This window comes from Protobothrops mucrosquamatus, unplaced genomic scaffold (assembly GCF_001527695.2).
Source record: "Protobothrops mucrosquamatus isolate PMUCROS unplaced genomic scaffold, P.Mucros_1.0 scaffold473, whole genome shotgun sequence".
In the NCBI taxonomy this organism is placed as follows: Eukaryota; Metazoa; Chordata; class Lepidosauria; order Squamata; family Viperidae; genus Protobothrops; species Protobothrops mucrosquamatus.
The window spans coordinates 295,351-311,078 of record NW_015386794.1 but is presented as its reverse complement, the minus strand read 5'-3'; the positions used below and the strand labels follow the sequence as shown (position 1 = coordinate 311,078).

The 15,728-nt window shown below is 42.5% G+C and overlaps 1 protein-coding gene across 1 annotated transcript; it reads left to right on the top strand.

Annotated features, from left to right (window-relative positions):
- The first annotated feature begins 3,264 nt into the window (after nt 1-3,264).
- SUPT7L (SPT7 like, STAGA complex gamma subunit) lies at nt 3,265-15,387 on the top strand. Its single transcript, XM_015816647.1, has 4 exons — nt 3,265-3,766; nt 7,929-8,253; nt 9,872-10,109; nt 15,104-15,387. Exons 1-4 carry the CDS (start codon nt 3,354-3,356, stop codon nt 15,367-15,369), a joined length of 1,242 nt encoding a protein of 413 aa, XP_015672133.1. The 5' UTR covers nt 3,265-3,353; the 3' UTR covers nt 15,370-15,387.
- The last annotated feature ends 341 nt before the right edge of the window (nt 15,388-15,728 follow it).

The following is a 15,728-nucleotide window of genomic DNA, read 5'->3' as shown; positions in this document are numbered from 1 at the left end:
TGATTTGACTATATATCATAAGCACCACTTCTTTACTTGCTGGAAATAGATTTATATTACAGGTAGTCCTTGACTTACCACCATTCATTTAGCAATTGTTCAAAGTTACAATGATACTGGAAAAAAATGATTACTGAGCCTTACATTTACGTCTTTATAGCATCCGTTTGGTCATGTGATCAATATTTGGGTGCTTGGTAGCTGGCATGTATTTATGATGGTTGCAGCATCCTGGTGTCATGTGATCACCATTTGTGATCTTCCCAGCCAGCTTCCAACACTTAATAACTGCAGGGACTTGCTTAACAACCATGGCAAAAAAGATTGTAAAATTGGGCACAACTTAATGCTTAGCAACAGAAATTCTGATCCCAATTATGGTTGTAAGTCAAAGTCTACCTGCTCTTGCTGATCTAATATAAATGACAATGTGAATAAGTTCAAAATAAACTTGCATGCTTTTTATGTAGGTCTGTATTAAAAAATCAAGTCTATTTCCAATTTAGCTAGTAGCTTCATGGAGATATCCGTGTAATTTTCTTGGCAATAGTACAGAAATAGTATGTTATAACAGTACCTTCTATTACTACCTGAACAATTAATATTTATGTTATGTGGCAGCATTTCCTTGGTTGGCACCAGCTAAAGTCCTATCCCCATATAGAGCTTTAAAAATATATATTTACTTCATGAATAAACCTAAGCTAGAAAGCTAGATATGTTCTGTTTTCCTCATTATGAAGCTTATAATTCATTCCTCAGAATTGTATCCTGTTCGTTGCAATTAAGAATAGTGCTTCAGGACAAACAAAGGCTTCTGCTTGGCTTTTTGAAATTTCTCTAGCTTCCTTAGGATTATAAATTATAAATCCTAAAGGGAGCCAGTTTGGTCTAGTAGTTAAGGCACCAGGCTAGAAATCAGAAGATCATGAGTTCTAGTTCCGACTTTGGTGTGAAAGCTAGCTCGGTGACATTGGGCCAATCATTCACTCAGCCCAACACACCTCACAGGGATGATGTTGTGGGGAAAATAGTAAGAGGAAGGTATGTTGAATATGTTTGCTACCTTATTTGTAAAAATAATAAAGGTAGGATACAAATAAAAATAAATAAATGATTTGCATAAAAAGAAGGAAAATAAGGACTGCTATACAAGATTCACTTTCTTTCACTGTTATTCCTTTATCCTACAAAAGTTGAAGATGACTCTGCAGCAAGAAGCTCTGAATAGAGACTACAAGCTACTAGTAGTTGCATAATAGTTATGGGGAAAAAAGGCACCGATTCATGTCTCTTTAAACATCTGATAGGTGCTATTTCTGAGCTTATTTGCTTTGGTTGCTGTTGACATCCAACTTTCCTTTCAAATCTAATCTACAAGATTTAGTTCTCTTAGAAATATTTTCTGCCTCCATAAAGAACATGCAAAGTATGCTGTTTGGGAACGATTTTTTCTGTGTTCATAGAATATTTTGTATTTATCATTTGTTAACATTCATAATAATGTTGTTCTTTTGCTTTTAGAAGTCACTATATTTGTGTCAGATTTCATGCTTTTAAAACAAGATGTACAATTTTAGATTTAACGTTTACTAATTGGGGGAAATACAATCTAATTCATAATGGTGATATGAAGTTTAGTATAATAAAAGTAATAAAACATGTTTCAAATTAAACATTAACACTGTTAGGAAATTATGAATAAATAATTTATGGCTTGGGATCTAAAATCTGTTAATAACATTGTTCAGTAGTTCAATTACTTGTGAATCTTTGGGATTAAGATATCAGTAGCTCCTTCTTTACATTCTTGTAAGCTCTTGCTTTTATAATTAGTTATACGGTAGTATATAGCTACTTGGTTTTCTGTCGGGGTTTTCACCAGTGATTCTTGCCTTCATATTATGTGTCCGAAATATTTCAACTTTAATTTCCAGTGAGCAGTATGAAGAATGAGATTAAAAACAACTTTATATTTAGTTTTGTTAATTTTCTTAGAGAAAGTAAGAAGATACCCACCTCCTTCAAAGTAATGATATGTGGAAAATCATTTTCCTATCATCTAAATGTGTAATTATTCCACATAGCATCTTCATTCCATTTAAGATTTCACAAGATCTTTTCCTCTGATCTTTCCACTCCCTGCTGTTATGTGCATGGGTATATTATGCAATCTCGGAGTCTCTTCTTCCATTTTCTAAGAATAGAATATATTGTATGAATGCCAAAGGGACAAATTTCTGTTGGAATGTTTGTTAAAAAGTGGGGTAACATTGAAGATTAGTTGTTGCTTGGAAGGCGTTGTTTGCCTAATGAATGTCACTTTTTTGTAACATCTGAATAAAACTTCTCTCTCTTCTTTACTTCTCTGCTAAATTAGTTTTTCTCCTTGTCCTAACCTTGCCTAGTTTCCATCTGTTTCTTTTCTTTTTTGTTGCTGTTTTTGCTGCAAGGAGGGAGATTGTGTTTGTGTGTGTGTGTGTTATCTGCATGTATGTCTGCATAAGAGTGGATTTTCTATTTGAAAAAAAGTAGTTGGTATATCCAATGATGAATGAATTAATTGTATAAAGAAGATATTTTATGAACCATTAATTTTAATCAGCAATTAATGTAATTTGTATAATTAATTACATTGTATAATTTGGGAGTGTGACTTCTTTCAAGTATACGTACATGCATATATGCCACATGCCTGCATTTATAAGATGGACATAGGGAGCAATTTCCAGGGTTAGTTTTAGTTAGGCTGGCAATTTTGGGATTGACAGAGTGGACTAATGTGTTATGACATATAACTTTTTTTTCTGTGTTTATATTTTTATCACCTCTTTTGGATTAGAAAGTCATCTTGAAGTCATCTTTAACAACAATAACATCAAGAAACAAAATTTCCCTCCCTTCCTCGCTAAACACAGTAGTGAGATGTTTCTTTATCTTTTGCACTAAAGATTATTCAGACAAAAAACCCTATGGCTATAGTTCTTTCAAAAATATAAAAGACAACAGTTACTTTGTTTTGTCTCTAGCTTTGATATTAACTCATGGATCTTTTGTGAGACAGAAGCCATAACTTTTTTTTGCCAATTTCTTGTTTTTCCTCCAGAGACATTAAGAAAGTCACTGCTTAAAGCAGATGTTGCTGAGCTAATTTATATAGACCGTATTACTTCATGAACTCTTCAGCTGCAATGAGAACTCAATAGTACATTTTTAGATTACCTGCTCTCCATAGTTTGCCAAATCAAATAATTAACTTCGCAAGGATACTACAGAATCAATTTTCTTCATAGGACGATTACTTTGTTATCTGAACTATTACCTGAATATATTCTGTTTGGTCAACCAGTAAGATGCTCCGCTACTGGGGTGAGATCCCTGTTTCCTCCAGTCAGACCAACCGCAGCTCTTTTGACTTGCTTCAGCGGGAGTTCCGTACTGTAGAGGTCCAGGATCCTCCATTGCATCAACCTTCAGCTAACAAGCCTAAGCCCGCAACCATACTCGATCTTCCTTCAGAGCCCTGTAGCCTCACCAATCATACTGTCCAGCTAATCCAGCATAATAGGAGGTTGCGCAGTCTTATTGCCACGGCTCAGACTCAGAACCAACAGCAACTGGAGGGTATCAAGATGGAAGGAAGTGAGCCTTTGCCAACTTGTCCTGGGTCCCCACCCCTCCCTGATGACTTGCTTACTTTGGATAGTAAAACACCCAAGATGCCATTCCAGTTGAGGCACAGTGATCCAGAAAGTGACTTTTACAGGTAAGTTGTGGTAGCTTTGGTATAGTGACCACTGGATTACGCTGTACTAATCTGAAGTTTACATTCCACTGTGCTCAGTACCATTTCCTCTTCTATTTCCATTAGCTTAATTTTAAACAAATCTTTTCTTGTGAAATGATCCCCTGCTGGATTTTAGTCCCTTAAGTAAATCTGCAAAAATATAGAATTGGCCTATTTGGGCATTATAAGTGTGGGGGCTTTTGCTGTATGGATATAGTCCATTTTTGTAATCACCCGAAAAGACCATTTTTACCTTTTATACGATTAACTTTAATCTTTGGCGGTCATTCAGAAATAACTAGCCTTTATCATATGGAATATCAAGAACTAAGCATGGCAGTGATTTCAAATCGCTGCCCAGAATCCTATTTCTGTTTAATGTCCTAGGGTCTTAGGGTGCAATGGATTAATCACATCTTGTGTTGTGTTTCTCTACCCCATATTCAGTAGCAATCTGCCAGTGAACTGCTGCCTCTTATTTTTTTGAACCAGCACAGCAAATTGTTTATGTATTCTGAGACTGCTAGAGTCTCAGAATACAGTATTGGAACCAGAGAAAAATGCTTGGCTGTCACTGATGGCAATATTTAAGGGTGGCACCTGCTTCAAATTTCTGTTTCAAAGAAAAAGGAAAAGGTAATTAGGAAAGGAATTGGTACTGCTAGATCAAAATCAGAAAAGGTAGAGAACAAGCTTTTCTATTTTTGAATACTGGATGCTACGCAATATACTTTACTAGCATCATTCTTTGTTTTATCTGGAAGGAATTTTGTATCAGGAAATAGATTTTTGTTACACTTCAGTGACTCGAAAATAGAACCCAGGAAGTGTGATGTTTTATAAAATGGAAGCAATTGTAAGAAAGCCATCTTTGCTTTCCTGAACCTGTTTTTAAACTCTCATTTATCTTTGGAGAGGCCAATAGGTTCAGCCTATGGTTTTATTTGAATGGACCTCAGTTTTTTCTGCACCTGTCAAATCAGTCCAAATTCCTTCATCGTTGTGCATTGATTAAATGGGAAGTAGACAACTGGGATTGGCTACTTAAAGTTGCTATGTGATAGAGTTTCATATCACTTCCTTTGAGAATGTTTAATGGATAGTGATTAAAACAAAACAAAAAAAAATGACCCATGTTGTAATGTCTGAAATAGCACTAATAATAAGCCATGTTTGGTTTATTTAGCTTATCAGATATAATCTGATAAGTATATAAGTATATAATCTCTCTCCGCCAGAAAAGAAAAGGGACATGATAATATTCTGCTATTGAGAGCTGTCTGCAGCATGACAAATACCAACTTGATAGAACATGAGTTGCACAGAAAAGGCCTCAAGTGCAGTCTTTGTATGATTGCAAAAAAACCCTCTCATTTAAATCTCAGAGATAGTCCTCAATTTGCTTGAATCTGATACCTTCCAGATGTGTTGGAGGATGCTAACCAAGGGAGAAGGAAGCTCTAGCCCAGGGGTGTCAAACTCAATTTCATTGAGGGCCGCATCAGCATTGCGGTTGCCCTCAGGGGGCCCGGGTGGGTGTGGCCCGGGTGGGTGTGGCCTACTGGGTGGGCGTGGATGGAGTGGGTGTGGCCTACTGGGTGGGCGTGGCCAGCTCTGCATCGTTCACGTCAATGGTGCCTGTGGGGGCCTGGGCAGGAGTGGGACAGATCTGAGGGTCTCTGGCAGAAGGGGGTGGGACCAGGACAAATGCCAAGGCATGGTCCACTGGAGGAGCCTCACTGTTTCTCCCAGGCCATGTGGGGGGGCTGGATGGTGGTGCGGGCTGCCGGGAGCCCTGGGCAGTAGAGGTCAAATGCCCAGCCTGGCCCTCGAGCACCCGCGGCACCAAGCCCAGCCCCACTTCCCCAAGGGGGCACCCAACTGCACTTACCTCCTCCTCAAGGCTGCTGCTGCTGTGCTTGCTCTCCTTAGCCTGGTTGCTCATGATGGGTACGAGGGCAAAATCAGAGGGAGGCCCATTCCCTCTCCATGGGAGGAGACCCGGCTTTGTATACAAAGCTTCCTTAGCAATATGATGGGAAACCCCAGGATAGGCCAGGAGGAGGGAGCAAGGGGATGGTGAAAGGGCAGCAGGGGAGGACAAAGGCAGGACTTTCCTCAGACCCTCCCTCTCCTTTCCTTCTTTCCTTCTTTCCTTCCTTCCTGACTAATTACAGAGTGGTGGGAAAATATTTGAGATGAGGGAGGGAGAAAAACAGGTAAGAAACGCAGCTGGGGAGGTGTCACCCTTCGTGAGGAATGAAGAAATGCACCATCGCCTGGAAGTGGCCAGCACATGGCCCTCACCTACTTCACATATCTGGCTTGGTGGGCTCTGGGGGAAGGGATGCCATGAGCAGCGTGAGAGTCAACGTCACCTGCACAATGCCACCCAGCCCCTAGCCTGCCTGGTTTCGGCAGGTAGTGAGGCGCTCTCCTCATAGTGCCGAGAGGCTGAGCCAGGCAGCGTGAATCCGAAAAGAAGTGTGATGCTGCCCAGCCCCCAGCCTGCCTGGTCTTGGCAGGCAGCGGGGCGCTCTCCTCACAGTGCCGAGAGGTTGAGCTGGGCAGTGCGAAGCTCACTAGCTTTGCACCTTGCTGCCTGCTGAAACTGGGCAGGCTGGGGGCTAGGCAGTATTGCACTTCTCATCAGATTCGTGCCACCCGGCTCAGCCTCTTGGCACTGTGAGGAGAACACCCCGCTGCCTGCTGAAACCCCTCCCCCAGAGCCCATCAAGCCAGATATGTGAAGTAGGCCAGGGCCATTTGCTGGCCACTTCCAGGCGATGGTGCATTTCTTCATTCTTCACAAAGGGTGACACCTCCCCAGTATGCACCCAGGGGGCGGGGCCGACGTGGCTGGGGCTGGTTCCTCACTGTTTCCAGACGGCCTTGTGGAGCTAAGACTGAATGTGTTTCAGCATAGATGGCCACCACAAAATTGTACATTGGCTCCCTCCTGGCCGGCCTGGGCCAGGGCCAAGGCAGCGGGGCCGTTCCCTCACTGTTTCCAGGATGGCTTCACGGGCCACATGAAACCACTTCGTGGGCCGCATCCGGCCCCCGGGCCTTGTGTTTGACATGTCTGCTCTATCCAATACCTATAGGAGGCACTAAGCTAGGGAAGGCAGATCTATGCTATATTGAGCTTGATGGATTTATGTTGCAACTTTATATTTTAATATTATAATTTCCATATTGTAGTTTTGTTAATCAAGTTTTGGAGATCTGAACAGGAAAATTAGATCTGTCAGTTGTCTATATATTATAGATTGTCAAAAATTTTATAAATATAAAATATTTATACTTCACAGTACTGAAGTTTTTCTTACTGTTTGCTTGATCTATAGTTAAGGTTAAACAGAAGCTGATTTTTTTTCCAGAATATGATTTGTGAAAACTAAAAGATCTTAGTCTTTAGTAGAATGGAGATTCATTATAAGGTTCTGTAGTTATTATTACAAATGTTGGTTTTGGGGAATCTTAATCTAATAGTTTTGACATATTGAAGAAGTAAATTTGTTTTTAAAAATAAAAAAGCTCAATTATTGTTCAATTATAAGGATTATTGTATGAAACATTTTTTTCAGATAATAATCCTTCAGGGATTTTTTTTTAATGTGTGTACATTACAGCTTCCAGGCTCAGCCTAATTTGAAGCCTGATTTTAAAGCTGCCATCTCTAAATCTTTAGGATAGAGTTAAATGTTCAACATAATTTGATTTCAAATTTCTAAAATCAATTAGCTCTAGAAAAATGTGGATTAAATACTACAAATATTCAGTATTTAATTTTAGCTATATTGACTCTTTTACAGCACAGATAATTCATATTTAGTAATTAATATGCATATGTTGCCTTGAGTTAAAGTCTAAAAAGTTATATATGATACTTTAAAGTAAACACTGGTAACTGATTTTTTTTGCAATAGCGTTCTTTTTATTGTATATTTTTAACTTCAAAAAAATTAATTATGAAATCAGACTGAGCACGCTACAATCCAGGCGTATTTTTTTGTGTTTCAAGCTAGGTATTCCAAGTTAACTAGGAGGTTATACAAGCTTCAAATATTTGTTCTGAACACCTTAGCATGACTTCTGTCTTCCATTTTAATTGTTCTTGTGCATTATCTGATTGTAGAGGCAAAGGAGAGCCAGTAATAGAGTTGAGTTGGACCTCTTGCCGCCAGCTTCTTTATCAGTCTATAGCTACCATTTTAGCTCACACTGGCTTTGAATGTGCCCATGAAAGTGTTCTGGAGACTCTGACAGACATTGCCCATGAATACTGCTTGAAGTTCGCCAAACTTCTGCGTTGTGCTGTGGACAGAGAAGCTCGGCTTGGACAGACCCCTTTCCCAGATGTTATGGAACAAGTCTTCCATGAAGTGGGCATTGGCAGTGTGCTCTCTCTGCAGAGGTTTTGGCAACATCGAATTAAAGACTATCATAGCTATATGCTACAGGTGAGGAAAGACAAATGAACTGCTGCTCATAATACTTATAGTAAACTTCTTTGAATATCCCAGCAATAATACCTCATCTCGTTCATGTGAATATTATTACCGAGACAATTAAGGGGATGTATTTGACAAATCCACAGATTTCACGGAGTAGGTGATATCTACCTTACCTTTCTCTGAAACACATGATGACAGGGGAACGAGGGTGTCACGTAGAAGGAGTTCACCGAAGTACATCTAGTCACCAAGAGTTGGAAAAATTACGGCGCTGGGGTTGGCCAGCATTCAGCTCCTGATTTGTGGCCGTAAGTCGAGGACTTAACCGGTCGTAAGTCGAGGACTACCCAACCGGTCGTAAGTCGAGGACTTTCCCTGCCCGGGAGTGCCGCGCATACATGGTTCCGCCCCCTGCACCGGCCGAGGTGTAGCTGGCAAGTGGCAGAGACGGAGCAGGCCGACCACCAGCTGGCCCAGCCCAAGGGAGGTAAGGCACCCGCCGGAAAAGGGGGAAAAAATGGCGGACAAAAAAATGGCGGACAGCCTTGGTTGGCGACCCCCGTGAAATGGTCGATCGACCCCAAATGGGGTCCCGACCCACAGGTTGAGAACCACTGATGTAGATATTGATGAACATGAAATACGGATTTCCGTGTTGTTCTGCAGTTAAATGACATGGGGCTGAGCATATGTCCCCCAGGCTGTTGTCTGGAAACAGCCTTTGAAGAAAGTGTAGAATCATGTACTCATTTTACCACTTCTGACAGCAGTTCTCAGAGCAGACATTAAAAGTTTTCTATTCCTGAAGATTATGTTATGCACATCCAATTTTGACTTGATTAGGTAATGATTCAGCTACAACAAGAATCAGTAGTAATGCTTTCCAATGCTTGACAATCAAGTCAGCCAAATTAGGCAATCTTTTCAAAGCCAGGAGATGCACTTTTAAATATGAATTGTTTGGCCTTCAAAGGCTGGCGATAGTAGGGCAATGGCATGGTGACATCGTTGGAAAAGCAAAGCTGAAATTTTGTTATCTTCATTGGAATTGGAAAGTTTTAAAAAAGTAAACTATACTATAATTATAACTATAATTCAGTGGAATAAAAATATTTTTGGTGAGGTAAGCTATTGGGGCTGTATTCAGTTACTTTTGGGGGAAAAATACATTTGAAAAACAACTATCCATCTTATGTACTTTGTTCTGACAGTGAATTTTGTGAAAGGTGAAATATGTATCACACCTATCATTTGTGCAGTTCATAAGCCAATGATCTGGTTTGTACACTGTGCTAAACCTGGTTTCCTTAACCAAAGATTGATAAACTGGAATTGGCTGATCATGAACCATGGCATATAAATCACAAGGTCTAAGTTCCCATGAATATATGTACCCCAGAGAAAAAAGCAATGTTGTGGCTTAGTGTGCTATGTGAACAAAACCTCTGCTTCTCTAGTTTATAAGATCCAAGCAAGTCAGACACAAAAAAAGTTGGAGGCTTGGTCATGAAAAAGACATCTTCATAAGGGTGAATTTGTCATAGAGGAACTGTGTTGTATCTTTATGCGTCTAACAATTGATTACAGTCAGCCTGTTCTTTCTTATTTCATGACTTATCAACAGGTTAGCAAGCAACTCTCTGAGGAATATGAAAAGCTTGTAAACCCTGAGAAGGCAGCGGAAGATTTGAAACCTGTGAAAATCAAGGAAGAACCTGTTAGTGACATCACATTTCCTATGAGTGAGGAGCTGGAGGGGGATCTTGCATCTGGAGACCAGTCATTGCCTGTTGGAGTCCTTGGAGCTCAGAGTGAACGCTTTTCATCCAACTTGGAAACTGAGGCCTCTCCGCAAACTTCTGGTACATATTTTTATTTATTTTTCTCAGGCTTATATCTTGCATCAATCACAACTAATTCTAATGCTCCTAATTTATAGTAAAAAGAGGAAAATAATAAACACAATGGGAGAAATTCCTCACCTGTCATATCGTATCAACGAATAAAAATCTACAATTCTATACAAAACAGAATACCTTTTACCATAGGATGGGCTCAGTCATCATTCTCAAAGGCCTTATGAAACAGCCAAGTCTCAATAGATTTCTTAAACCACAACAGGATTGTGCCAGTTTAATATCAAAGAAGATGCTATTCCAGAGGAAGGGTGGGCTACAGTGGAGAAGGCCTGACAACTCTGTTTCTTTATGGATAGGTATTTCTAGTATATGGGAATAGGGTTGATTTTTATTATGAAAATATACTTTATTTGTTTAAATTGGGGTCAGCTATTATAATGATATCCGAATTCAAAGCCTGAGGTTTTTTGGGTGATTTCACAAAATGGCTGCTATTGTAACATCACTAGTTATAAAGTATCAGTGGTCTTGTGCTTGCTCTCACCATCTCTACTTGGCCATCTAGCCCAGGGGTGTCAAACTGCTGGCCCGCGGTCCGGATGCGTCATGCGGAAGCCGTGCCCACCCCATTGCCAGCAATGGCAAAACTCTCCTGATATGTTGTGCAACGTCATGAGTTTGACATGTCTGATCTAGCCGGATCATCCTATTCTTGCTTATTTTTGCACTTTGCATGAACAAATGGTGACACTTCAAAGGTCTAGGCTGCAGGCACTGCTTAATTTTATCTTTTATGAATGTTCATGGGTCCAATATGAAGCCTAGATGCATTTTTAAAAATAAATATAATAGAAGCTAGTGCTTTGCTCTGTAGCATTTCAACTTTTAATTTTTTAAGTAAAATTGAAATTGCAATACAAAACATAATATAATTTTTTTACACAGTTACCCGTAAAACCATGTAAAACCCTGAAACTATGGAGACCCAAGGGTCAAGATCGACTTCCAACACGGATATAACACCACGACCATCTTAACTCTATGACCCTATAGTCATATCGTCAAAATAGTAAACAGTGCGATCGAACAGATAATTCGAAACTTTACAATAAATAAATTGGAGGGTAAAGGCAAGGTTAGAGGACAAAGTCAATAATCACTTTTCTAATTAAAACAGCTAAGAAAAACAACCCTACAGCTCGACTGAAGGAAATTGCTAATGATGTGTTTTGTGAACTGGCCCTTAAAATGTTAAATTCGCTTCTAGCTGAATTAAATTTCTAGTGTTAGATAAAGTTAGCTTGGAAATTGGATGTTAACAAATGCTACGTCTTTATAATTTTTTTAAGCCCTAAGGAGTTGTGATTTGCGTTTTAATGCTTGCTGGCTCAGAATACTTGCCATCTGTCCATTTCTTGTACTTATAAACAACACACTTTAAAATAACTGCTTAGGCTGCCTTAACACAGAAACTAAGCTGTAATATGATTTACAGATAGTCCTCAACTTATGACCACAATTGAGCCCAAAAAATTTCTGTTCCTAAGAAGACAGTTGTTAAATGAGTTTCACCTTACTTTAAGACCTTTCTTGCCATAACCGTTAAGGCAGGGGTGTCAAACTCAATTTCATTGAGGGCCGCATCAGCATTGCGGTTGCCCTCGGGGGGCGGGGGTGTGTGGCCAGGGTGGGTGTGGCCTACGGAGTGGGCGTGGATGGAGTGGGTGTGGCCTACTGGGTGGGCGTGGCCAGCTCTACATCAAAGGTGCCTGTGGAGACCTGGGCAGGAGTGGAACAGATCTGAGGGTCTCTGCCAGAAGGGGGTGGGACCAGGGCAAATGCCAAGGCATGGTCCACTAGAGAAGCCTCACTGTTCCTCTCAGGCCATGCAGGGGGGGCTTGATGGTGGTGCGGGCAGCCGGGAGCCCTGGACAGCAGAGGTCAAATACAGCCTGGCCCTCGAGCACCCGCGGCACCAAGCCCAGCTCCACTTCCCTAAGAGGGTGCCCAGCTGCACTTACCTCCTCCTCAAGACTGCTGCTGCTGTGCTTGCTCTCCTTAGCCAGGTTGCTCATGATGGGTACGAGGGCAAAGTCAGAGGGAGGCCCATTCCCTCTCCATGGGAGGAGACCCGGCTTTGTATACAAAGCTTCCTTAGCAATAGGATGGGAGACCCCCAAGATAGGCCAGGAGAGGGGGCAAGGGGATGGTGAAAGGGCAGCAGGGCAGAACTAAGGAAGGACTTCCTTCAGATCCTTCCTTCCTTCCTTCCTCCCTCCCTCCCTCCCTCCCTCCCTCCCTTCCTTCCTTCCTTCCTTCCTTCCTTCCTTCCTTCCTTCCTAAGTAGAGAGTGATGGGAAAATATTTGAGATGAGGGAGGGAGAAAAACAGGCAAGAAACGCAGCTGGGGAGGTGTCACCCTTCGTGAGGAATGAAGAAATGCACCATCGCCTGGAAGTGGCCAGCACATGGCCCTTATCTACTTCACATATCTGGCTTGGTGCGCTCTGGGGGAGGGGATGCCATGAGCAGCGTGAGAGTTAACGTTACCTGCGCAATGCCGTCCATCCCCCAGCCTGCCAGGTTTCGGCAGGCAGCGAGGCACTCTCCTGACAGCGCCGAGAGGCTGAGCCAGGCGGTGCAAATCTGAAAAGAAGCGTGATGCCACCTAGCCCCCAGCCTGCCCGGTTTCGGCAGGCAGCGGGGCGCTTTCCTCACAGCGCCGAAAGGTTGAGCCAGGCGGTGCGAAGCTCGCCAGCTTTGCACCTTGCTGCCTGCTGAAACTGGGCAGGCTGGGGGCTAGGCAGTATTGCACTTCTCATCAGATTCGCGCCACCCGGCTCAGCTCTAGGTGCTGTGAGGAGAGCGCCCCGCTGCCTGCTGAAACCGGGCAGGCTGGGAGCTGGGCGGCCTCGCATTTCTTTTGGGATTTGCGCCGCCCGGCTCAGCCTCTCGGCGCTGTGAGGAGAGCGCCCTGCTGCCTGCCGAAACCCCTCCCCCAGAGCCCATCAAGCCGGATATGTGAAATAGGTGAGGGCCATTTGCTGGCCACTTCCAGGCAATGGTGCATTTCTTCATTTCTCACAAAGGGTGACACCTCCCCAGCATGCACCCAGGGGGTGGGGCCGACGCGGCAGGGGCTGGTTCCTCGCTGTTTTCAGACGGCCTTGTGGAGCTAAGACTGAATGCGTTTCAGCATAGATGGCCACCACAAAATTGTACATTGGCTCCCGGCCGTCCTGGGCCAGGATGGCTTCGCGGGCCACATGAAACCACTTTGCAGGCCACATCTGGCCCCCGGGCCTTGTGTATGACATGTCTGCGTTAAGGGAATGACTGCTGTTAAGTTAGTAACATGGTTGTTACTGGCTTTCCAATTGACTTTGCTTATGAAAAGGTTGCAAAAGGTGATCACATGATCCCAGGAGACCCAATTGTCATAAATACATACCAGTTACCAAATGCCCAAATTTTGATCATATGACCATGGGAATGCTGCAGTGATTGTAAGTGTGAAAAATGGTCATAAATATTTGTATTTTCAGTCTAAGCAAGTACACTCATACATACATTCATATATGCATTCAAGCACGCATGCAAATATGCAGAAATACATTATGTTCCATACTGTATGATGCAGAAATGATGTCATCTTCTGTTTCCTTAGAGATGCATTGAAAATTTTAATTTAAGCAGGGATGTCTAAACCAGGGGTCCCCAACCCCTGGGCCATGGCTCGCTACTGGGCCATGGCCTGTTCGAAATGGGGTCATGAGAGAAATGGACAAACTTGCGCTTGTGAAAGTCCACTCACGTAAGCTAAAGATGCTTGTCCTTGCACGTGAAGCTCCACTTGTGTGAGTGGAGAGCGCTTGCACCAGTGCGTGAAGCTCCATTTGCACAAATGGAGTTTGGCACACAAGCACACTCCACTCGTGCAAGTGGATCTTGACGCATGAGTACAAGCGCCCTTCACATGCATGAGAGGAGCTTTGTGCATGAGCGCAAGTGCCTGCCGCTCATGTGAGTGGAGCTTTGTTCACAAGCACAACCACCCTCCCCTTGCCCACAAAGCTTCATTTGCACGAGAGGGGTGTGTGCGTGCGATGCTTGCATAAATGGAGCTGCACTCACATGCGCCTGTCACTCACCACCACCACCCCATGTCGGGCCTGGCGGCCAAGCTGGAAATGTTGGGGACTGCTGATCTAAACCTTTACAGCTGTAAGTGTCTGAGTTTGGAATAGATTAGGAACAGATTTTCATGGAGAGAATCTAGCTGTGTGGTTGCTAAAGTTGTCACTGTGTTTTCTACAATGCCTTAAAAATATACTCTGAGGGAAATGGTGCAGCCAAGTATTCCTAGATCATTTGGGAGTATATCACTCTTTGTTTGATGTTAATATGTTGGCACTAAATTAAATGTAATTATCCAATAGTAGATAAACAATTATTAAACATGTAGGAGTTCTTTTTTTCTTGATCTTTGTTTTCATTAGATGGTCCTTGCTTATGGTTGCAAGTAATCCTCTGCACTGCATTATTTAGATACATTCATTTAGTATATTAAAATGATACAAAATGTACATGTGTTTTAGGACCATTAAGTCCTAAGTGGGTTCTGGGGTATCTTATTTTATTTCCTCATCTTCGGTAGTATTAATATTTAACCTAGTCCATTGCTTCCTGATGAGTTAATCATACTCTGGATTTACTCTCTGTTCAGAATTCATTAAATAAATTAAAATATTTTCTTACTGCAAAATAGATGCTGAAAACATTAATAGTACTTGCATGATTCTTTTCTGTTTTTAATGTGTTTTTTAGTTACCGTATTTAACCAGTTCATTGATTGCAGTTTTTTCTCTCCCAGCTCTCATATTTGTGAGAAGTTACAGTTTTGCATCTTTTACTGATGGATGAGAAAACCTTTCCTTCCTCCTTCCCTCAATCCTTTTCACTCTTTCTCTCTCTCTCCCTCTCTCTCCCTGTGCCAGGTGGTGAGGTGAACACTTCTCCTCTTTGGAACTTGGCCCCAGTAAAAATGGAACCACAAGAGAATGAGGAAAGCAATGTCCATGGACACCATGGAGTCTTAGGTGGTGATGTGTTTGAAGAGCCAATGTCAGGCATGAGTGAAGCTGGGATGCCACAGAGCCCAAATGGTTCTGAAAGCAGTTATGGTTCTCATTCCCCTGATAGTTTGATGAGCTCTTCACCAGTCTTCAACCAACGCAGCAAAAAGAAGATGAAGAAGATGTGAATTAGAGCTGGGAAGTTCTGAGAGTGTGGACTACCGTGTTTCCCCAAAAGTAAACCTGCCCCCGAAAGTAAGCCCCAGCTGATTTTTTGGGGGGTGGGCCTAATATATGCCCTCCCCCCAAAAGTAAGCCCTACTTAAGGGCTTGCATGGATAGTCTACCTCTGTGATGAGGCGAAGCCGATGGAGGGGGGATCTGACCCACAGTACTAGTATCCCAGTTGCTTACCGCTGCCCGGCACTGGGCGCAACGAGCGAGGCGGCAAACCGCCAGTTTTAGCACGACGAAGCCGTTTGCTGCCTCTGACGTGCCCAGTGCCGCTGCCATGAGGCCTGGTAGATCTTCCCCACTTCTTCCCCAC

Coding starts and splice junctions, on each gene's coding strand:
- SUPT7L (XM_015816647.1), top strand. CDS start 3,354: ATGCTCCGCTACTGGGGTGAGATCCCTGTTTCCTCCAGTCAGACCAAC. Junction 3,767..7,928: donor CCAGAAAGTGACTTTTACAG/GTAAGTTGTGGT, acceptor ATCTGATTGTAG/AGGCAAAGGAGAGCCAGTAA. Junction 8,254..9,871: donor ATCATAGCTATATGCTACAG/GTGAGGAAAGAC, acceptor ACTTATCAACAG/GTTAGCAAGCAACTCTCTGA.